We start from the raw sequence: 24,554 nt of genomic DNA on the forward strand, positions 1-24,554 counted from the left end.
CATGGGGCCTAGAACAAAACCTGCTTGAGAACTCTCCACTGGAAACCAGTCAGGTCAGCCCTGGAAGGCGATGGAGGAGAAGAGGAGGCAGAGAGGGAATCCACGCTCCTCTGAGTCTGTCTGAAAGAGGGCAAGTCCCACCTGAGGAGCAGGAGGACGTTCTGGTGGCCACTGAGGTGATGAGCCTGTGGCACCCGAGGGGCATCCAGAGGAAGGTGTCCAGGAAGGGGCTGGGTATTGGAGGTGGGGGTGGGGTGGGCCAGAGCCATCACACAGGTGGAAACAGGAGCCGTGCGAATGCTGCCACGACCAGGAGAAGGTGCAGAGTCTAGGAAAGAAGACTCTACCTGGGACAGAAGAGGACCCAATGGTGCCTGGTGATCAAGCCCATAAGCCCTGGGAAGCAAGTGCTGAATTTCACACTCACTGCAGTGCCCAGAGAGTTCTGAGTGTGGGCAGTGGAGATAAGGGTGCAGATGACTCTTTAAAAAAGCTTAGTGATGAGGGGCTGCCCTGGTGGCATAGTGGTTGAGAGTCCGCCTGCCGATGCAGGGGACACGGGTTCGTGCCCCGGTCCGGGAAGATCCCACGTGCCGCAGAGCGGCTGGGCCCGTGAGCCATGGCCGCTGAGCCTGCGCGTCTGGAGCCTGTGCTCCGCAGCGGGAGAGGCCACAACAGTGAGAGGCCCGCGTACCACAAAAAAAAAAAAAAACAACCTTGGTGATGAAATAGAGAAGAGAGGATGATAACTAGAGAAGGGAGAAGGATTGAGACTTTTTAACCACGAATGGAAAAAGGTGGGGAGTGGGAAAGGCTAAGTCTGTTCACCTAGAATAATATCAAAACCTCTGCATCTATTGGATGTGCCCCCATCCCACCCTCCCAGATGCAGGGAACCACTCTCCTGGCTTATTTTTCAGCTTCCTAAAAATGATGCCATACTGCATGTGATCTACCATCACTTGACTTTTTTTCCCCACTCAACATGATGCTTCTAGCGTTCATTGAATATTCATCCATGGTTTTTCATCTTCACTGCTATATAATAGTCCATTGTGTGAATATAGATCATCTTCTAGTCATTCTCTTGGTGATCATTTGGATGGTTTCCACTTATTATTTTATTATATTATTATCTTTTATTGGAAAAACATTGCTAGGAACTTTTTTGTACCTGTCTCCTGAGACACACATGAAAGACTTTCTCTAGGACAGTGATATTCAAAGTGCAGTCTGCAGGTAAACATTCTGCAGACTGTCACTGGTCCTGACAAGATATGTACAGAAATTGACAGTAAGCATTTAGAGACTTGCATAGCAATTTGACATTGCTGTGACACTCAAACTGTGATCACTTTTCTAGGAATTTATTTTTATTGTATCTTACTGAACAAGCAGTCCAGGATAGACTTTTTTCAAGTGGTTCACCATAGAGAGTTTGAGGAGCACAGCTCACTTTCTAGTGCTCATCTGCTCGATATACATACACACTCATTTCTGTCCTTCAGGTGCTTTTGTTTGTCCATTTTCATCTGTGCTTTTCATCTTCTTTCTTGTCTTTTTTTTTTTAAATCGCTTTTTGTTAGTTTTCTTATTCTTTTTTTCCCCAGCTTCTACTTTTGTAATGGCTACCCCTGAGACTTTACTATGAATATCAAATAAATTCTAACATAAATCAATATTTTGACCCTCCTCTAACAATACAAGAAACTTAGAACACTAATTTCGAGTACTCTGTCCTAGCTACCATTATTTTCTTCCATTTCTGGTTCTTTTTTTCAGTCCTACAATTAAAGCTTCATCATCAGCATCATCGTTATCATTCTCTAGAAAAGAAAATAATTATATTTGTCTAATGTTTTACTGATTTCTTTGCTCCTATTACTTCTTGCATTGAGAACTCCCTTCAGAGTCATTTTCCTTAATTCAGAAGTACATCTTTCGGAAGTTCCACTAATGAAGGTCTGCTGGAGGTTAACTGTTTTGTCTTTTTTGTTGTTGTTCCTTTTTGTTTTTGCTTTTTTTCTGAATCTCTTACCTTCATTCTTGAAATATAATTTCTCCACAATTATGGGGTTTTTATTTTTCCTCAGCTCTTTGGAGATTATATTCTATTGGACATTGGTTTCCATTGTTGTTTTGAGAAGTATGCTGTCAGTCCGGTTATTGGTTTTTGTTTGTTAATTTTTGTCTTTTGTAGGTAACCTGTCTTTTCTCTCTGGCTGATTTTTAAGATCGTCTCTTTGTATCTGGTGCCCTATACTTTAACTATCATGTGTCTAGGTATAGATTTTTTTTTTCTGATTGATATACATTGTCCTTTCTGTATCTGGGGATGCATGTTTTTACATTAGATCTGAAAATTCTCAGCCATTCTATTCAGATATTGCTCCTGTATTGTCTTTATTCCCTCGTCCGGGAATCCAAATAGACCTATGTGAGGCTTCTTATTTTAAACTTATTCCACTTATCCTCTCTTTAATATTTCTATATCTTTGTCACTCTGTGGTATTCTAGCTGATTTTTTCCAGCTCAGTCTTCCAATTCTTTAATTCTCTCCTCAGCTATGTATAATCTGCTGTTTGCCCCATCCACTGAGTTTTAAATTTCAACGAGTATATATTGAATTTCTTAAAGTTCTATCTGGTTCTTTTAAAAATCTGCCCGGTCATTTTTGAATCTCTTGTTGCCTGCCCATTCTTGTGAGTCCACCTGTTATTTCTATATACATTCCATTTATTTTATAGTCAACATCTGATAATTTTAATATCCTACATCCTTGAACATCTAAATCTCGCTAGTCTCTGGTAAATGCTGATACGTATACTTGCCTTTAGGAGCGGTCCTCCTATTGAGTATTCTTGTTGCTCACAGCTCCAGCTCTACGTTCATTTCGCTCGATTTTCAAGGTAGGACAGGTGATGCTGAAGGAGTTACTTCACTTAAAGATTTATCTTACTCCCTATGAGTCCAGAATTGCATGAAAAATAATATTTGTCTCAAGAATCCAGTTTTGTAGTGAGAGGACCTTTTGGAAGACCTGGTCCACCACACTCCAGAAGCTGACACTTTTTAACCCTGGTCTCAGGTTAAAATTTCAAAAGAATGGTGGGAAGAGGGAAGAGTGGTTATAACCTGTGTTCAGGGATCTTGGGAAAAGTAAGTCATCATAATTGGGTCAGGGGCTTAGAGAAACCACCCTGTATATCTGTAAGGTGCAAATAAGACCAGTTCTGGGCTGGAGCTGTGTCACACTGCCTCACAAGAGTCAACTGTGTGTATCTTTGCCCAACTCTGAATTCAGTGACAACATGTTGGTAGGTTGAAATTGGCAGATGCTATCCAACCTAATTAGAGTTGTATTCTGTTTTGTTTTGAGACCTGGTTGTTAGACATTTACCAGTATACCACTGGGAAAAACCCTCCACAGTCTGGCTCCGCCCATCAATATCCCACTGACACTGCCAGCCCGTGTGAACCCTCTGATCCATCTAGAGTGGACAGTGAATGGTCCCTGATAAATGCATTCATTCTGGCCCTTCACCCCTGCTGCGGTACCTCTGAACCCAGGACGTGCACCTCCTCTGCTCTGGTTCCTTCCCGACCCCCCTTAGATCCTCCCACACCCACAGCGACAGCACTTTGTCCCTCACTGACTCAAGGCCAGGACTGATCCCACTGACCTTGTGAGAGTGGATATCTTGTCTGAACAGTCTTTCAGAGCTGTCTATATCACTCCCCTTACACTTAACCACATCCTGTCTCGTGTCACCTCTTCCATGACTGCCCTGAATTTCTAGTTGAACCATTTATTATCATTCAACACTTGGTATGAACTTAAATAAACATGCATTTTTTACCACATATGTGAATGGCCGGCAGCAACTGCTATCCTGGACAAAGTTTGAGACTAGACACCTGCACCCCAGGTTCAAGTTGGCCCTGCCACCAGCTCACTGTGTGACCCTGGGTGTGCCAGTCTGAGTGTGGCTTCTTACCATCACTGTGTCCCCAGTACCTAATATCTGTCGTATAGTAGGTGGAGAATAACCATTGGTTGACCTTAAGTAAAATCCCCTAGCTCTCCAAGTCCACATTTAAACTAGATCAGGTGACCTGAAAACATCCTTTCAGCACTCTTATTTGATGGTTTGATGTCTTGTTTCCAAAACTAAATTGAACACTCCTTGAGGGCAAGGTCTTCTTATAGAGGACAACGTGATCTAATGGAAAAAGCACAGGCTTTGATGTTGGATGTATCTGTTTTTGAATCTCTGCTCTACCACCTACCGGTTGTTTTGCCTTAAACAAGGCACTTAATGGAGAAGATATTTTAAATCTGCTTCATTAGATCCTCTAAGGATTAATTTGGACAATGCCTGTAGAGCACCAGGCATAGTGTTTGGCACACAGCAAGGTTTCCCTGCCAGGGGGTCTGTGGGGCCTCTGCAGTTTCATTCCACAGTGGCTGCAGAGCTGCTATGTGTGGCCTGAAAATCTATCAGGGTGGATGTTCTGACGCATCCCGTCTTCCTTTTTGATTAGACTGTGATCAGAAGTTTGAGCCCCCAGGCTTTGAGGAGACCATTCCCTCCCTCCATCTCTAAGACCACTCCAACTCCCAAAGCAGAGAGGTGTTGGTTCTGAACTTTCATTCCTTTCCCCTCTGCAGAACTGTTTCTTTATGACCATCCCCCCTCCCCCCCGACCTGTGGTGCAAGTCCCACCGGGCCTGGGCCAAGGCTGAGAGACACAGAGGGAAGACAGAGCCGCCAGGGCTCTGCCGGGGCTGGGCCTCCTGTGCGTGAATGAAGGCCAGGCACACAGGAGAGGCGAGCAGCTGAATCTGGCATCTGGCAGAAGATTTCCCTTCTCTTTTTCAGGAAATCAAAAGCTACTCCAGAAAAGGTTGAGTTTATGGGAATGCAAGAGGGCGAGGTAATTTTAAATGTTCATAATCTCTTCTAAGAGCAGGCAGTGGAGCCAGCTCTGGGAGGATTTAACTCTGCAAAGGCCTCTAGCCCCACCTGGCCTCTCACTGCCCCACTGGGCGCTCAAAGCCAGCACCTGGACCCTCATCCAGAGGCCAGTGAGACACTTCCTTCCCTACCCATTAGATTTCTAGGGAGTCTCCAAGGCATCATCTCTCAGCCCATAGGCCACAGCTCCAGACACAGGGTTTACTCCTGGGATTTCTCTACCTCCTGATCCCAGATTCTCAGTTGGGAGAGAAACAGGCCTAAAACTCACCAACAAATTCTGGCGTCCCAAAAATGTTCTTAAATTCAACTCCATCTTCTATTTCATGAGCCAAGCCAAAGTCAATCAGCTTGATGTGTGGAATGGGAATATTCTTGTCCAACAACATAATGTTTTCTGGCTGGAGAACAAAAAAAGAGAAGAAAAGGGATAAAAGAAAAGATGGTAATTAAAGCCCTATTTTATGTTTTTGCTTTGGTTTTGGGGTGGGGTTTGGTGTTCTTTTTTGGGACACCAAAACAGCATAAACACTTTCTTGTTTTTGTGTCCTCAGTCTTCTCCTGTGAACCCAAAACCAGCCACAACGCCAAGGGCAAGGCTTGGGTTTTACCAAACCTGCTGCTGACAGCAGAACCAGACTCTGGCTTTAATCCTGTTTCTGTCTCTGAACGGCAGATCCCTTTAATGCAGTGCCTCTGTTTCCCCATCTGTCAAATGGGGCCAGGGGGATACTTGCAGCATTTCCTGTAAACAAAACCACTGCCTCTCTGGGTGTATGTGGGTGGGGAGGGGCACTACAACGTAGCCTCACTTTACACATGGCTTATTGACCTCCATCTTCCTGACCACCTCTTTCCCCTGGCCGGTCAGCTTCCTGTGGACAACACTCCCCTCCTGTAGACTAACGGTGTGGCTCACACTTCTCTATGTGTTTAACTAACATTGACCCTCGGTGGGACACAGGAAAAAAACACCTAATTTCCAGGGAAAATACCAGCTGCCCAGACTATTCCCAGCCCAGTAAAACAGCTGCCAGATCTTGGGCTTCCCTGGTGGCGCAGTGGTTGAGAGTCCGCCTGCCGATGCAGGGGACACGGGTTCGTGCCCCGGTCCGGGAAGATCCCACATGCCACGGAGCGGCTGGGCCCATGAGCCATGGCCGCTGAGCCTGCGCGTCTGGAGCCTGTGCTCCGCAATGGGAGAGGCCACAACAGTGAGATGCCCACGTACCGCAAAAAAAAAAACAAAAAAAACAGCTGCCAGATCTAACACAACAGTGGGGGGTGGTGTGTGTATGTAGGGGGACAGCCCTGCCCTGGCCTCACTCAGCCCAGGCTCCCAGTGAGGCTAGAACAGGATCCTGAGCCTAGCCTTCTCACTCCCACCCAACCACGTGGAGCACTCAGAGGGTGAGCAGTCCCTCTGATTCATCTTCTTCCCTGCTGCTCCTCGCCAGGACCGTCCTAGATCCTATTCGAAATGGAATGCCTTGAAAACACGCATCTACACAAAAACTGGTACACAAATGTTCACAGCAGCAGATTCATAATAGTCCCAAAGTGGAAGCAACACAAATGTCCATCAGCTGATGAGTAGGCAAACAAAATGTGGTATATCCAGACAGCAGAATACTATTCAGCCATAAAAAGGAATGAAGGCGGAGAAAAAAATAAAAAGGAATGACGTACTGATCCATGCCACACCATGGATGAACCTTGAAAACATGGTGCTAAGTGAAAGGTCAGTCGCCCAAAACCGCAGATTATACGACTGCATTTATATAAGATATCCAGAATAAGCAAATCCACAGAAACAGAGTAGATGAGGAGTTGCCTAGGACCAGGGGATTGCGGAGTGACTGCTAATAGGTACGGGGTTTCTTTCGGGGGTGATGAAAATGTTTTAAAATTGATTGCAGTGTTAGTTGTGCAACTTTGTAAATTGTAGACTTCAAATGGGTGAATTACATGCTAGGTGACATATAAATCTCAATAGAGCGGTTTTAAATCAATAGATAAGTAAATAAATAAGTGTTTAAGAAAACTGAATGTCCCTGTTTCTCGAAGTACTGGAGAATTTCCCACCTTGCACTTTTGCTCTCATCATCTGCTCTACCTGGAAAGCCTCTGCTCAATCTCGGCCCACTGAAATCCTAGCCAGGCTTCAAAGTCTAACTCAGTCCACCTCTTCCTTGAAACCTTTCCTCAGCAGCACTGAGCCTTCTCCCCCCATCCACAGACGTGAACCCTCCCTCCCCCGGGGCCCCTTCATGCTCATTGGAACCTTTCTGCTATGACAGCTGTCACACTCTCTCTTGTCCGACAGTCCTCGATGTCTGTCCTCCATGCTCTACTGTACCCTCGGCTGGAGGGAGGATTCAGGTCTTTGCATCTCCGCCCCCCGCAGCGCAGAGCTCAGAGGGGGGCAGGTGGAGGGTGGCCCTAAAAGTTGGCTGAACTGATTCTGAATCTGCTTTGAAGACAGCCCAGGTGTCCCCATCCCGAACTTCTTGGCTCCCTGGTCTCTGTGACCTCACTTCACAGTGGCTGGAAACTTTCACTCAAGTGAGTTGGATGAGGAATCCCTCCTTTTTTTTTCCTTTTTTTAAAAAAAAAAATATAATATGTTTCATTTTGCATTTTAAAAGTGTGTTTATTCTTTTCCCCCTCTGGAGATTTCTCTCAACTTATTTTGAAACTGTGTCAAAGTCCTTTCCCAAGGCAGGGCAGTTCCTTACACTCTGCAGAAAGGAGAGTGAGGGCAGGGGGAGGTCAGGACACAGGATGCAGGCTTGGGGCCCCCTCCAGTGCCCTGACCCGGCCCTCCGGTGGCTGCCCAGGGACCCCAAGCATCCTGGCACCCCATGTGGTGAGCTGAACCCTCCCTGCTGCCCACCATCTCCTGAGCAGGGGGCTTCTCCTCCCTCCATTCCACCACGTTCCTCAGCCACCTTTTGGGAACTTCTCTCTTCCTGGGAATGGCCCTGAGGCTTCTCCCTGGGGCTGAGGGGCCCGGTCCGGGTCCTCCTGACCACCACCCAAAACCCGCTGAACAGGGCTGGAAGCCGCAGTGGACAGAGGCAGACACACTAGCCCTGGTGGTCCCCAGGACTGGGGGGCAGTAGGGATGGGGGGCAGGGACCCCACAGGAAGGAAGGAGGAACAATTGGAGGCAGGATTCTCCCAGACATTCCTGGAGAATCCCTGGGAGAATCCCAGGAGATTCTCCCTAAGAAGTGAGAAGTAAGTCAGAAAGACAACGACAAATACCGTATGCTAACACATATATATGGAATTTAAGAAAAAAAAATGTCATCAAGAACCTAGGGGTAAGACAGGAATAAAGACACAGACCTACTAGAGAATGGACTTGAGGATATGGGGAGGGGGAAGGGTAAGCTGTGACAAAGCGAGAGAGAGGCATGGACATATATACACTACCAAACGTAAAATAGATAGCTAGTGGGAAGCAGCCGCATAGCACAGGGAAATCAACTCGGTGCTTTGTGACCACCTAGAGGGGTGGGATAGGGAGGGTGGGAGGGAGGGAGACGCAAGAAGGAAGAGATATGAAAACATATGTATATGTATAACTGATTCACTTTGTTATAAAGCAGAAACTAACACACCATTGTAAAGCAATTATACTCCAATAAAGATGTAAAAAAAAAAAAAGAAGTGAGAAGCGTCCTTGCCTCGCATCCTCTCACCTCGGTGGCCCACAGTCCAGGGGAAACAGCCTCTCCACTGGCTTGTGAGAACCTCCGTACAAGGCCATGTTTTCTCACCTGAGTCCCATCTGTCCCCTGCCCCACCCCAAGAACCTATCACACAGCAGGTGACTGCTCCCCTGCGTGGGACACTCTCCCTGCACTGTCCCTACCCCCAACCTGGCTAATTCACATTCACATTTCAGCAAAAATAGTACCTCCCCCTGCTGCCCACACCCGCCACTTCCCCAGTTCCCATCAAACCCTGCACCTCCCTTATTTCAGTGCTTTTCCCACTGCCTCGAGCTTGTCAGTTTACTGACCTGTCTGCCCCACTGGGCTAAGAGCTTCCCGAGGGTTTAACTCCTATCAACTACCCAAAGGTTAGCATAGAGCCTGACATCTACCAGGTGCTCGGTAAATGTTCCCCGAGTGAAGACAGGCGCCATTTAGTAAATCCCTACAATGTGCAGGTCCAGTGCTAACCAGGCACATGACATACTTTATACCTCATTGACCCTCTCACTACCTTATACGGTGGGTGTTTATCATTCCTCTTTCTTAGGAAAAGAAACCAAAACTGAAAAAATACTGATTCATGGACCAGGGAGTTTAACCTCTTTCTATCCGACTCCAAAGCCTGTGCTCCTAACCACTAGACTAAATGGTCCCGCTTCCCTGCTTCTCAAGGGTCCTGGGAATCTATCCCAGGAAGAAGTGGGAATGCAGCTTGGGCCTAGCAGCCTGGGGCAAGCTCACACCCTGGCTCAGGCACAGCTATTTTCCTGCCCCGACACCTGTTTCCCATCCCAGGATGCTTTTCTTCCTGTGATGCTTTCACCCTGGTGAGCAGCCCCACGCCCCGCCCTTGGCCTGGCCCTCGTGCTGTGTCCAGAGACTCAGAAAGGAGCGTCAGGACCTCCTGGGCTGAACCCCCTCATTTCAGTGAGAAAACAGAGGTCCTGTCAAAGAGAGTCCCAAGATAGGTCTGCATAAAGCGATGGGGGTCTAGGGGTTTCAGGCTGCGAGGTGGGGCCCCCCAAGAATGCTCTGCTAGGTGGTGGAGACCTGGGTCCTTGTCCCCACCTCACTCACTTCTCACAAATTGGATCATTTGGACCAGATGCACCTTCACCTCAGACCAGTCCTGACTGGGAGTACACAGAGGTCACAGGCTCCCCGCCACCAATGCTTCCTACTTCCTGCCCAGGCTACCAAGGAGATTCTAGGCTGGCCAGGGGACCTGGACCCCATATCTGCAGCTTCTCCGACTTTCAGTAAGGCTTCCTTCTTGCTGTCCCAATCTCCAGTAATAATCTGATGAGGCGAGGAAGCAAGGTAGGGACTGACACTTACTGCACCTCTACCAAGGCAGGCATTGCACTAGTGCTCTATGTCATCCCTGCAGCCACCCTGAGTGGTAGGTACTATTATCAACCCCATCCCACAGATGAGGAAACAGAGGCTTAGAATGATAAAACATGCACCCAAGGTCCAACAGCTCATAATGGCAGAGTCAGGATGAGCTTCCCGGGAAGTCCAGCTCCTGCTCTCTCCACCACAGCACCCTATTTGGTTAAATATCTTCAGTGGTCCTACTGACCACCAGAGAAACTCCAAATGCCCTGCCTGATATTTGAGGCATCTGAGGCTCTGCACTTTCCAGCCTCACTGCCCATCACCTGTCCTATATCCCCTCAGGATGAGCATTACCAGGCCCAGGACGACATCTCTATTCCATCCTTTACTCTGGCTCTTCCTCTTGCCTAGAATGCCCTTCCTACTCTTCCTCACACTTTCAGAGCCTATCCCCTATCTCTGCCCCCTTTTATTCCCTTGCTTTTCAATGAAGCAGCCCTTGACCTTGTGCTCTAACCCCCTCAGCACCGAACATGCTTACGAGTGAGTGGCCCTAGTTGCAGGCTGTCTCTCGTATCGTGATGCAGCCTTCCTGGGTGGTAGCCTCCTTGGGAAAAATTTCAATCAGTTTTAAGTTCCTGGCATCCCCTATGGTGTCCTGCATCCTGCACGTTTCATAACAATTCGCTGAAGTGAACTGAAGGAATTGGGGGCTAGTGGCTCTTCCCTTTCTGCGCCATGGAGGCCCTCGACCACTAGGGGCGCCCGAGAGCACACCTCCCCACAGCGCTGGTATAGGGCTGGATCAAGAGGGAAAAGGGACTCAGGGAGGGTCTGAAGGGTGGTCTGAGGGCAGCAAAGAGGCAGTTCCCCCAAGGGTTTGGTCTAAGCTTCTTCGCTTCCCCGCTCCCCAAACAGGGTAGGGTGGTGGAAAACAGCCCAGGCCTGGGTATTGGGAAATTCCAATTTCAACTCCACCACCCAAGGCTGTGTGAGCTTAAGCAGGCTACTTCCTCTCTCTGGGCCTCTGTCTCCCAACTTCAAAATAGACCCTGGATGATAGCCAAAGCCCCTTCAAGCTCTAGGCCCTGTAGCTGCCAAGTGGTACATCCTCCAAGCTGGCTGGGCCAATTCCCACCCCTCTGGGCCCCAAGGCAGGACCACAAAGCCTCAGGTCTCCTGGTTCCAGGGCAGGAAAGAAGAGCAGACTGCCAAGCCAGGCTGCCCTTGGGATAGTGCGAGCCCATCCACACTCCCTCACTCCTGTCATTCTCCTCCAGCTTTATTTACTTCAACCAAATACTTCACCCACACACCTGACGTCACCTCCAAAGCACAGCTGGAGGAAGGGATCACATTTCCATAGATGCTGTCACTGCCGAGCCCTGGGCCCATGGCGTAGCCACCAGGAGGTGAAATTTTCCCCACCTGTTAAAATAAAGCCACCAACTCAGCCCATCAGGCAGACAGCTGTGGGCCAATGTGCCCTTCAGCAGCCCAGTGGATCTGGCCTGAGGCACCTACTATGGTCATCTGGAAGCTGATCCTCCAGGGGGGACCCTTGTCGGGTGATCCCTACTGGTCTGGTACAGCATGTCTAAGAGTCCCTGCAGGGTGAAGGCAGCCTCAGGGGATCTATGAAGTAAGGTGCCAAAGACCCGAGCTTAGAGTCAGGCCTGGGTTCAGATTCCACCTCTACCTCTCACAGTGAAACCTGGGCAAAGTCATTGGACCTCCTGGAGCCTTGGTTTCCCCATCTGCAAAATGGGAACACCTACCAAGGCATACAGTGTCCTGAGAATTCAGGGAGATGGTCCATGTAAGGAGCGGTGCCCAAGGAGATTTCAGAGCAGGGTGGCTATGTTTGCTCTCTCCTTTCAGGGATGCAGCAGTGACAACAGTCATCCCCGGGAACTTTACTGAAACCCTGCTGAATCTGAAGAACCTGCCCTTCGCAGACCTGCCTCCTCCCCCACTCATCTTCTGCTTGCCTTCCCCCATCCCGTTTCCCCCCCCCCCCAGACTCACAATGTTGGGGCTGCAAGGGACCTCAGAGACCGTTTAGTTCCTTCATGCTGCAGAGCTGCCCAGAGAGGTCAAGAAACTGCCAAGGATACCAAGCAAAGAGCAGAGCCCAAGTCTGCTGAACCTCGGCCCAGTGCCCTCTCCAGGTGCCTGCACGGCCTGCCCATCACCAGGTGAGGCTGCCCAGCTCAGTAGAGCTGCAGCCCAGCCAGGCCTGTGCTGTGGGGACAAGGAAGCTGTCTAGGAACCTTCCCTGGAAATGTCAAGCACAGTCCCAGGTTATTCAGCAAGTGCTGGGCAACCTGAGAAAGCAGGGCCGCATGCTGCCAGGGCTCTGTGGGCAGGTTTCCATGGTGCTGAAGCAAATTCTCCCCACCCCACCCCCAGCACACTGTAGATGAGACCACAGGCAGCCCTTCCCCACCAGGCTCCAGTGCACCCCGGGCCCAACGTTCACCTTCATCAACATTCAAGGCCCTCCCACCTCTGGACAGCACACCCTCTGCTGCATGCCAGTGGACCTTCATCACCCCCACCCCAACCTGCAGTTCACTCTGCTGGAATGCCTTCCTGACAGGCTTCCTCCCCTCTCACCACCCAGCTCCAGCACTTCCCCACTGGAACATCGTCTGTGACCCCCTCCCCGTCAATACACACAGCTAGTTGTTTCTACCCAAGGGCCGGCAAGGTACATGGACATAACCTCTGGCAGAGAACCAACTGCACTACAACTACTCCCTTACATGTCCTCTCCCCACTAACCTGAGGCCCCACAGGGGAGGACAGGGGCTTTGCCTCTCTTTTCCATCCCTCGCACCCAAGAGGGGCTGCAATGTAGCAGATGCTCAGGAATGGTTTACCAGGTAAAGGAATGAAAGAATCGGCGCAGTCATGTGTGTCTCTTGCACAACCTGCTTTTAGGGAGTCAACATAGACAATGACTAAGAGCCTTAGAACCTGGATTCGAATACCAGTTTTGCCATTTACCAGCAGTCTGACACCAGGCAAGTTACTTAACCTCTCTCGGCCTCAGGCTTCTCACTTGTAAATTAGGGGTAACAATAAAACCTACCTCAAGAGGGTTACTAAGAGGATAAAACAAGGCATATAAAGTGGCCTGTAGCCGTTGTCATCATCTCTGTGCTTATTTTCCTGATCTTGCCGCTCCTCTCCAGAGGTCTTTATCATCTGCCTATTGAGCTCTTACCCATCTTTCCAGGCCCCGTCAAAATGCTATCTTCTCCAGGAAGCATCATCTGAATACCCAGCCCAGCCCTCCTTCTTTCTCCCAGCTCCACACTCGTGCAGCAATCTTGACCTGCAGCACCAAGCACTGCCAAGATCTTTATGTGTTAGTCTTGCCTCCCCCACTAGACTGCACACTTGCTGAGGGCAGGGCCTGCTCTTCCTGTGTTTCCAAAGGCACCCAATCTGAAGTTTCACGCATAACAAAACCTACAGCACTTAGTTTACGAAGCGTTTACACACCTCTTATTTGATTCTCACTCTCTGAGGTAGGTACCGTCATCACCCCATTTTACAGATGAAGAAGTCAAGGCTCAGAGAGGTTAAACGCTTGCCCAAGATGCCTGTGTGCTCTCTCCTCTCCCATGTTGCCTCGCTTCCTCTAGCTGATGTAAGGGTGCCCACTTAGATCACCCCAGCCGGCTGGCAAAGTTGGCATTTCCATCTCAGCTCTGGTAACTCACCAGCTTGCTGGTCCAGCTCCATGTTTTTCTTTCTTTCTTTTTTTTAACTGATGCGTTCCTCTTTTTTGGGGGGGGGGCTGCATCAGGTCTTAGTTGTGGCACATGGGATCTTTGTTGCAGTGCGCAAGCTCCAGAATGCTTGGGCTCTTCGTTGCGGCGTGGGTTTCTCTCTAGTTTCAGTGTTCTGTAGTTGTGGCGCGCCAGCTCCAGAGCACGTGGGCTCTGTAGTTTGCGGCATGCAGGCTCTCTAGTTGAGGCGCGCAGGCTTAGTTGCCCCGCGGCATGTGGATTCTTAGTTCCCCAGCCAGGGATCGAACCCTTGTAACCTGCATTGGAAGGTGGATTCTTAACCACTGGACCAGCAGGGAAGTCCCTCCAGCTCCATGTTCTTCCTAGAAATCGCACATCTTAGGGAAGGGCCCCAACCCAGTTGCACTGGATTTGTTAAACCACAGCTTCTGGACATTCACTCACGGCCTGCTTCTCTATGGGAGGCTGCTGCATGGTTCTAGAAGCCCTGCCTGGTAAAGTCAGAGAAAACCACTACCTACTGTCTCTGTGCTCTTATTGGGTAGAGGGAGGGAAATAAAAATTCACTTTCAAGGCCATTCTAGGACCACTGGGTTTCAGCCGTGGGCCAATCAGCAATGCTGGCTCTCTGGTCTGTGCCACACGACAACCAGCATTTGCCTTGGGCTCTCCCCACACATCACCTTATTCCTCACAGCCGCCAAGCTGTGGATGGCCGGAGCCTCCATTTAACCAGTGAGGAACCTGGGCCTGAATCCAGGCACTCTGAGCCCCAAGCTGTGCTTTGGGGCCCATCTGAGCTAGTTACCCATTGGAATCCCCTGGGGACTGTGTTAAAAATACCAAAGCAATTAAATCAACCCACCAGGAGTGAGGCTCCAGAATTGGTTTTCTAAAGCAAGTTCTGCAAGAAAGTCAAAATCATATAGCGCCCAGTGTTTGGGGAACCAGCACTAAAGAGGGCCCTCTCATTGGACAGACTTGGTTTTTTTTAATAAATAAATAAACTTATTTATTTATTTGTTTGTTTATTTATTTTTGGCTGAGTTGGGTCTTTGTTGCTACGCGCGGGCTTTCTCCAGTTGCAGTGAGTGGGGGCTACTCTTCATTGCGGTGCGCGGGCTTCTCATTGCGGTGGCTTCTCTTGTTGCGGAGCACGGGCTCTAGGCGTGCGGGCTTCAGTAGTTGTGGCACGTGGGATCAGTAGTTGTGGCACACGGGCTCAGTAGTTGTGGCGCATGGGCTTAGCTGCTCCGCAGCACGTGGGATCTTCCCGGACCAGGGCTCGAACCTGTGTCCCCTGCATCGGCAGGTGGATTCTTAACCACCGTGCCACCAGGGAAGTCCCCAGACTTGGGTTGAACCCTGCTTCTGCCCCAGGCTAGCTGTGTGACCTCGGCAAGTCATTCACCTCTCTGATCCTTGGCCCCTCATCTGCGAAACGGGAATGTTAATATGGTAAGGGGTTCTGAGGAGGCACAAGAAAACCTAGGAGCCCCCGAGCAACCTCCCCTTTCTATAAAATGGCCACGACCATGGAACCTCCCTCCCTCACAGGGTCGTCATGTGGTTAAAAGGAGTAAACGCATGCAGAGCACTCAGGGAAGAGCCTGCACATTTACTACAGCCTCAGTAAATGCTGGCTGCCATTCTTATCGTTACACCACTGCTGCCACCACCACAGCTGGCCTGCAGGTAGCACTGTCCTGTTTACAAAATGCTTTCACCAACAGAGTCTCAGAGAGCTGGGGGTGGGCTAAAGCTGGTGCCTACCGGCTCATGAGAGCCTGCTGTTAAATTTGCAAGAATGTTGTAAGCCAGTTGTTAAACTGAGCTATGTACGAATATTATTTTAATATTAAAAATTAAATTATAGAAACATATTTAATTAAATTATACTTAAAATACTTAAAACTTATTACTTCCAGGACTTCCTTGGTGGTGCAGTGGATAAGACTCCACGCTCCCAATGCAGGGGGCCGGGGTTCGATCCCTGGTCAGGGAACTAGATCCCACATGCACGCCACAACTAAGGAGCCCGCCTGCCGCAACTAAGACCCCACGCAACCAAATAAATAAATACATTTTTTAAAACGTATTACTTCCTAATTTCTATTAGGAAGTATAAATTTCTATTATATTTTATTTCTTTATTTCTATTATATTTTATTATTTTCTATGTTCTTGAGGTTACTTAATGCCTTTTATCTCTGAATGGGGGAAATACTTCATCATGGTATGTTACTGCACCCCTCTTCCTAGCTCTAGTCAGTGTCATCAAGTTGGTGCCTTGAAATTGGCCCCAGTGGGTGTATTTACACCACAGAAATCCACAGACACTACAAATCAGGACTTGATTTCTTGATCCTAGACTTAGGAAGTGCTGCAGAAAATCACTTAATAACAGAGATTAAACTTATAAGGGTGTCGTGTCTATAGCCATTATTTTGTGCTAGCAGAGAAAATTGAAGAAATATTTTTCAATATTCAGAAACCATTATCCAATTCAGCAAAGAAGTCACTCATGTCATTGGCAAACAAGTAAAGCTCCAACACACGTCTTCATTGCTTCATTTTCACCTTACTTATTAACATAAACAAAAATATCAACAAACAGTCCTGTTGGAACTACACTCATTTGTCTATTGCATCCATAGGTTGGTATTGATACAAGACGTCAGCAAAAACCAAGGAAAGTGCTCTACAAGAATCAATTTATTTTTGTGAAATTTACAAAATAAAAGTCTTATATATTTTATTACTTGTAAATTACATTATAAACCTTTATATCAGTAGACTTTATAATAATTTAGTGTGTGTGTACATATGTTTATTGGAGATCCAGCTACTACCAGAACACCACTGCACAGAATCTGAGTAGACTAAGTTACTGTCTGTGCTTCCCAGATGAGGAAACTGAGGGTCAGAGAAGTTAATTAACTTATTCAAGGCCACATGACTAAGAAGTGGTGCAGCTAGGTTTTCACCCAGGTTTTTTCATGCCAAGATACCTTTCCACCACCCTTTACCACTTCCAGAATCAGGTTCTTTCACTCCTACTGAGATCAGCTGCATGGGGAGGGCTAATGGTAGAGATGTGAATGGAACCTAAAAGGTACTATTTGAAGACATGATACTTCGGTGGAGGCCAGGCCTGGGCAGGGGCCCAGAGTGGATGGCCGTGGGCAGCTGGAAGTAGCAAAGAGACTCTGAGCACCTAATGGTGATGGCAAAGGTAGTAAGGACAAAAGAGGAGGAGGGCACGGCTTTTTTGTCTTTGTTTCCTCATCTGTAAAATAGGGATCATGATATTCACTCCAAGCCATATCAACCTCACACAGTGTCCTGCCACGTTGGGAATCTGCCCAGCCTGGTGGTAGGAAAGCACCACCTTATTCATTACCCCTTTGGGTGCTTCCATGCCCACCTCCCTTTCTGAATCCCTTTGGAGGAAAGAGAGGAATAGGGAGAAATGTGGCCTCATAGGGAGGCTAGTTAAAATTCACAGCCAGCACTTGGAAGGAGTCTTAGAGTTTACAGGGACCTTTCAGAAACACTGATCTCCCCCTGGCCCCTCACTCCATTCCTGGGTGAGGAAGTGAGGGGCAATATTATCTCCATTTTCAAGGCCAGGAAAGGTCAGAGCCATGACCTCCCCAACCCTACCTAGCAGAGGTGAGACTTAAATGCAGGCTTGACCCACAATCTTCTCCTCTTTCCACTTCCCATGTGGCCTCCTGCTGTATCTCATAAAAAGCAGCTTGTTGGTTTAATGCTCCCAATTCACACATTTACTGCTATATTTCAACTCTTTCAATTATGGCTCTCCATAGTTTAATTTTTGCCACATTTTGTTCCTTCCCTCAACCATTTAGGAGCTCTGTGTCCTCATTTCACTTCTCCTCGGGTCACCCTAGGGTGGCCCTGCAGTAGTTGATGAAGCAGCCAGGATGCATCCCTAGGGCTCTGGGCTCCCATGCTGATGCATGGAGCTGAGATGAAGAGCCCATGGGGCACATACTGAGGCTGGGGCATAAGCTAAGCTTTGGGTATGAGGAACCGGAAACAGGGTCCACCCTCAGAACTTGCCAAGAGGGTAAGGAAATCAGAAAGACTTGTATAAAAGCCTCAACAGCAAAGTAAATCACTACAGAGCCCATGTGGCCTGCTTGGGTTAGAATGTAGAGTGAAAAAAGCAGGAGAGGAAATTGTAGAAGTAGTATAGTTATAACACCTTAACACACACACACACATGCACGCACGCACATGCACACACACACACACACACCCTGTTCAGAAAAAGCTGGAGAAAATGTAACAAATGTTAATAATGATTATTTTGGAGTAGAGAGTCTGCAGGTAACTTCTTTGTATGTTTCTGTATTTTGTTACTTTTTATAATAGCATAAATGACCATTGACTTCATTTTTTAAGAAAAGTTTATGGGGTACCTTCAGTTCATCTCTTTCCCACAGTCTTATCATTACCTCCAACTGGCCTACTCTCTCCCATCCATTCTCTCTCCACTGCCAGGAGAATTTTCTTTCTAAATAAGAAATAGAATAATGTTTTTTTTTTACCAATTAAAGGTCTTCCACAAATTATTGTTAATTTTCTTAAGTGTGATAATGGTACTGTGGGTTGGTAGGAGACTGAACTTAATCTTGAGAGATGCTTATTGAAGTGTTTAGAGTGAAGTGTCAAGATAGCTACAATTTTCTTTCCAATTATACCATAATTTTAATAAATTACATACATTTTAATACTTTTAAATTTTTATTAGATATTATTATTTTTTTTTAGGTATTATTTTTAATTTTAAAAATCACACATATGCACGTGTGTGTGTGTGTATATATATAAAATGCTTTTTATATAAATGTAATTTTTTTTTCTTTTTTAAAGAGAGAAAGAGGTAAAGCAAATGTGGCCAAATGTTGAATGCAGGAGGAGGGCATAATGGTGTTCATTGTATGGTTCTTCTAATTTCTTCAGACATTTTGAAATGTTTTCATAATAAAAAATGTTGAGGGGTAAAAGTCTTCTATGGCTTTGACTGCCTACACAAACTTCTGCCCTAAACTTTTTTTTTTTTTTGCTGTACGCGGGCCTCTCACTATTGTGGCCTCTCCCGTTGCGGAGCACAGGCTCCGGACGCGCAGGCTCAGCGGCCATGGCTCACGGGCCCAGCCGCTCCGCGGCACGTGGGATCTTCCCGACCGGGGCACGAACCCGCGTCCCCTGCATCGGCAGGCGGACTCTCAACCACTGCGCCAACAGGGAAGCCCTGCCCTAAACTTTTACAATCTCACCCGAACCTATCTTGACAGTCAAAACTGCCAAGTCTCACCTCTATTTCATGTTCCAAGGTTTTAGTATGGAAATCATCTCATTCTTGTAAGATCTACTTTCAAATGCATGCACATTTTATAGCAATTAATAGAATACAAATTAATTTTTTAACTATGAGGAATAACGTATTAGAAAGAAAAACTCAGTAACCAGATGAGAAATTAACTGTGCAAAGGATCAATTTATGGCACAGTATAAACCTTCGGATTAACTATGTGTAAAAGGCATGACGCAAGCAAGTAAGAAATCCATACTGTTAGAACCTGGTGAAATAAAAGCTGGTGATACTCAGCTGTGCTTAGTGTCTCCTCACTGGCTAAGTTCAAGTACCAGCCCTATCACTTAGTACCTGTGTGGTCTTGGACAAGTAACTTAACCTCTCTGAATCTCAATTGCTTTATGTGTAAAAAAGTGACAATACCTTGTACCTCAGTGGTAAACACATCATCTACCTGCACCCCCTCTACCTACCCACACCAGCGGGCCTGTCTGTGGTGAATTTACACCACACACTGGGATGGTATTCATGCTGCTGAGGCAGAGAGGTTACCCCTCGGAAGTGAGTGTTTCTTAGTGAGTGTCATGGGTAGATTTTATTTTAGATGGCCTCGGCACCAGTCTCACTGCAGCCATCTCCCCGTAGGTGGTGGACCCTTGGAAGGCAGATACCATATCTTATTGATGCTTGTCACTCTACCCCTTGGTGTACAATAGTCCCTCAATAAATGACACATCACTGAATTGAAATCTGCCTGCCACCTCTTTTGCATTTTCCAGATGATATCCATGCATGCATTTGTCTTACTAAACCATTCTTTCCTTCATTCACTCATTCATTCAACGATGAGTAACTCATATGTCAGGCACTGCGCTAGAGACAAGAGAAGAAAGTGATGCCCAGAGAGAACTGAGAATTCGGTGATAAATGCTGTCAATGGAAGTCTATACAAGGGGCAAGATAAGCAGGGAAGCAGGTTGGTTCTCAGTTATGCTTTGGCAGGCGTGGGAAAGGCTTGCTTACCCGAGGAAATAGCATTTCTGCTGGGCCTGGAGGATGAGCAGGAAGTCCATAGGCAGAGAAAAGGAAGACGAGCAGCTTCCTGGATTTGAACAGCATGAACAGAGAAGAGGGGCCAGGACATGTATCTGTCATCCTGGTGCCTGGGGCTAGTGTTTTCAAGTGGGGAAAGGTAGATGAGGCCAGAATCAGGGCTCAGGCAGTTTAAGAAAGACCTTAATGTTTAAGAAACATTTTTAAAATGTTTAAACATTTTAACATTTAAAACAGTTTAAGAAACCCCATGCTGAGAAGGGGTTCTTTTATCCTATGGGTGACAAGGGTCTGCCACAGATTTCTGGGCAACAGCATGCCATGATCTGTTTTAACCAAGGCTGTTTATTGTACATTAATTTTTCCATTCACTTGCTCTCTGCCACAAGGTTGGGAGTGTGTCATAAGCAGGGATAGAGCCTTACCATTCCAGCACAATGGCTGACACAGGAGGAGAGGTCATTCCTGTTCCAAAGGCAGGCCAGAGAGCTGATCCTCCGCCATCACCTGCTCCTTCCGGCTGGAAGGTGAGCGTGGAGAACAGGTCATGAGCAGGGGCGTGGAGATAACAATGGTGGCTGTGCTCATGGGGCAGCCAAGCGAGCCTGACTCACTTGGCAAGGAGTAACAGAATACAAGAGGAGGGGAAAGCAGAGGTCCCTCGTGGAGAAGGAGAATCAGGAAGAGAAATGTATTCATATAAAATGAATTTCATATGGTGGGAAACAACATGGAACCAAGAAGTCCCCTCTAAGCTACCAGCTGGACCTTCTGCATGATCCCTCCAGCTGGCAGGAAGTTCCAGCCAAGGGGAACACAGACCCACATCCTGGCTCCAGGAAGTGTCTAGTCAATCACGAGGTGATCCCACTGAGTTCCAGCTACTCATCACTTCTGAAGTTGCCCAGCTGGGCCTGGGCCAAGGGACCCACGGGTAGGGGAGTCAGCAGGCTTCTTGTCCATACCCCTCTAAGGATACAAGGCAGGGTAGGGGTCAGCAGTATCCTCAACCTACCTGCATCCAGGGGAAACCCAGACTGTCTCCAGGTTGTGGAAAACGTCCAGATTGAGCCCAGGAGCCAGACAAGATCGCCCACCAGTAGCCCCACCTAGCAACCAATCTCAGCTCTCTGCTGGGCCATTTAGAATTGCACTAGCAGGCTTCGTTTTCCTAGTCTATGTAACAGGAGGTGTGTTTTCTTTTCCTCTGTTCTGGGAAGCTGCTGTTACAGAGGACCTATCTGGTACCCAGAACTTGATGCTGCTTCTCTCTCAGTTTTACAACTCTGACAGGTAAGCATTATCATTTGTGTTAAAGCTGAAAAACCGAGGTTCAGTTGTTTCCTGGTACACGGTAGAGTGAGGGTGAAGCCCTGACCGGGCTACAACTCCCCCCACTTCAGCAAGCTGCCATAGAAGCCAACCGTACAGTATGGACATGCTCTAGTCATCGGGGCCTGTGGACTCCACACGCCTGCCTCTACCAGCCCCATGAGAGAAAAGACAAAGGAGGCCATTCGGAGGCCAGCCTCCTGGAGCCAGCGAAGACAGAGAAAATAAGTCAACTACCCATAGCATTATCAGGAAGGAGACACACGTGTGATCCAGGTAGCCCGTTTCCTGCTTGGTGTGTGAATACCCTGAGGTCCAAAGCCCTGCCCAGGCCACACACTCCTCAGTGACCCTGACTTTTACCCCGTGACACCTGTGCGAGACTCTGCAAGATGTCTTCTATAGGAGGAATTCAAAATACTGCGACAATCTGGCCTAAGGAGGGGAGACTCACAGCAGGTCACCCCACAGGGCACAGTAAGAGCTGGGGTGGGATCCCTGTACGGGACGTGAGCCCACACCCTGATGTAGCCTCTGAGACCACAAGACACCATACCGTCTCTGGGCCAGCCCTGCCAGCCAGAGCTTGGGTGTCATCCTGGACTCTGCCTTCCCCCTCATGTCCCACATCTAGTTAGGTACCTAATCAATCCTCAGAGCAACCTCTATAAAAGGTCTTGACTCTATCCCCTTCTCAAATTAGTTTGGCACTTGCCACATCCCACCCAGATTACTGTCCCCATTCTATCCGTGCTCCCAGCTGGAGGGCCCTTTCTGAAACACACATCTGCTCGCCTCACCTCCCTGCTCATCTGGCCCATGTCTCTCAGTGTAAAGTTCAACCACCCTGGCTTAGCTCCCATGGCCTGTGTCTGCCTCCTGCTCTCCTCCTGGCTTCTCCATTCAGCACATTCACCCTTTGCCTGTACTATCCTGAATGCATTGTGTTATTTCAGGACCATGTACCTGCTGGCCTCACTTCCTTAGAAGGCCCGTCCCCTCTGATAACTCCTGGCAGTCCTTCAAAACTCAATTCAAATACCACCTCTTCCAGGAAGCCCCTCTCGGATACTCCAGTCTGACTTAGATGGCTTCTCATTTAGACTCCCAGCCCCCCAGTACTTCCCTCTATCAGAGCACTTAGAGTTGTTGGTCTCTCTTTTATGATTCCTGCACAAGTTCCTGGAAAAGAGGAACTAAGTTCAAACTCAGTTGATTTTGTACCTGTAGCAACACCCAGGCACCCAGCACAATGCTTGAAACACAAAAGTAATTTCTGGATAGAAAAATCAGTGGGTCGGACTTCCCTGGTGGTGCAGTGGTTAGGAATCCACCTGCCAATGCAGGGAACACGGGTTTGATCCCTGTTCTAGGAAGATCCCACATGCTGCAGAGCAACTAAGCCCATGCACCACAACTACTGAGCCTGCACGCCACAACTACTGAAGGCTGTGTGCCTACAGCTCGTGTTCCGCCACAAGAAAAGACACTGCAATGAGAAGCCCGTGCACCACAACGAAGAGTAGCCCCCGCTCACCGCAACGAAGAGTAGCCCCCGCTCACCGCAACTAGAGAAAGCCCGCAAGCAGCAACAAAAACCCAATGCAGCCAAAATAAGAGAAAAAAAAAAATCAGTGGGTCTCCTCCCCAATAAATGGGTCCCTCTGATTACAGGTTGGGGGATCTTTATGCTTCCGGTGACTGTAAAGGCTCATCAGCCTATGCAACTGAGCTCAGCTACTGTGGGAACTGATCCTTCTACTCTGACTACACTCTTGCTTTGTGAAGTCCTGTGTGGTCACAGTGAACTTTCTCGACCCTGAATACCAGTTACCACAAATGATCAGTGGCCCCTGGAATCAGTTTTATGGCCACAGTAAGGGGCAGAGTGGGGGAGTACAGCCAGTGGTCACTGGGCTCTAAGATTTATAACCTCTGGTCAAAGGATGCTGGACACTGTGCTGGGTCCAGAGAGCCAGGCAACCTCAGCAGTATTCATCTGAATGCGTCTAGCTCTGCCCGCTCAGGAGTTAGCTCTTGGTTACTGAAAAGTTCAGTCTTGTGAAATGGGTTTGGTTTCAAGTTTCCTGTCATTGGCTTACTTATTTAAAAACTACACCCTATGTATTTCCTGAAAGAGATAAGGTGCCAGTGGTCTGATTCAGAAGCTTCTTGCCATCAGCCCCTATGTGAAAAAAACCTTATCTGAGAAATGAAACTCAGGAGGGGGACACTCCTGTGGCATCATTTCTTTCCCAGGAGCTCAGAGTTTTCAACTGTAAGATGAGGGAGGAAGGCCTAGTGGGCGCTGACCCCTCCTGGCAATGACATTGGGAGAGACTGGGCCCATTCTTCCTAACCTGATTCTTTTCCCTTTCCCCCCCACCCCACTGACCTTGAGATCAAAGTGAGCAATTTTCTTGGCATGAAGGTAGTTCACCCCTTCCAGGATCTGCTTAATGAAGCTGGTGGCCTCCTCCTCACTCAGGGACTCCTTCTGGGCCAGGAAGTCGAAGAGCTCTCCTCCGGACACTCTGCAAGACACCAGTAAGGAGGGCCCAGGCCCAGTCAGTCCTGTGTGTCCTGAGCCCAAGCCCATGGGTGTAACCCCTGACCCTGTCTCCAGGCACCGTGCTTAGCAGAATCCCCTCACTCATCTCTGGGGCCCTATCCAGCCAGCCCAGGGACTGACTTTCCTTCTATTTCTACTTGCTATGTTCCTCCCTTTGGATCACAAGGGCAGGAACCACCCTTAGGGTGTCACCAGAAGGGTCTCTGCTCACACTCTAGGCCCAGGTCCCTTGTTATCCTAGGTGCTACCCCTCCCCACCATATGACTCAAGTGACAGAGGACAGAAACAAGTGCTGTGGGATGACAAAGAGGAACATATGCTGGGACAGAAACTGGAGACTTAGGTTTCAGTCCAGTCCTGCTACTGGCTTTGGACAACTCACTCCCCTGCCCCCTCCAGTCAGGCCTCAGTTTTCTCACCTGCAAAATGAGCAG

General features: G+C 48.1%; 1 protein-coding gene across 4 annotated transcripts in view; it reads right to left on the reverse strand.

The window, feature by feature from the left end:
* The window catches only part of DAPK2 (death associated protein kinase 2), a 135,881-nt gene that overhangs the window by 20,552 nt on the left and 90,775 nt on the right, over positions 1-24,554 (reverse strand). For all 4 annotated transcript variants that reach the window (XM_033851780.2, XM_073801137.1, XM_073801138.1 and 1 more), the window contains 2 exons: positions 23,943-24,081; positions 5,251-5,380 (listed from right to left, as the gene is read on the reverse strand). In XM_033851780.2, coding sequence (XP_033707671.1) covers positions 5,251-5,380; positions 23,943-24,081 — 269 coding nt within the window. The remainder of the gene's footprint in view (positions 1-5,250; positions 5,381-23,942; positions 24,082-24,554) is intronic.

The sequence above is a fragment of the Tursiops truncatus genome, chromosome 2 (assembly GCF_011762595.2).
Source record: "Tursiops truncatus isolate mTurTru1 chromosome 2, mTurTru1.mat.Y, whole genome shotgun sequence".
NCBI lineage: Eukaryota > Metazoa > Chordata > Mammalia > Artiodactyla > Delphinidae > Tursiops > Tursiops truncatus.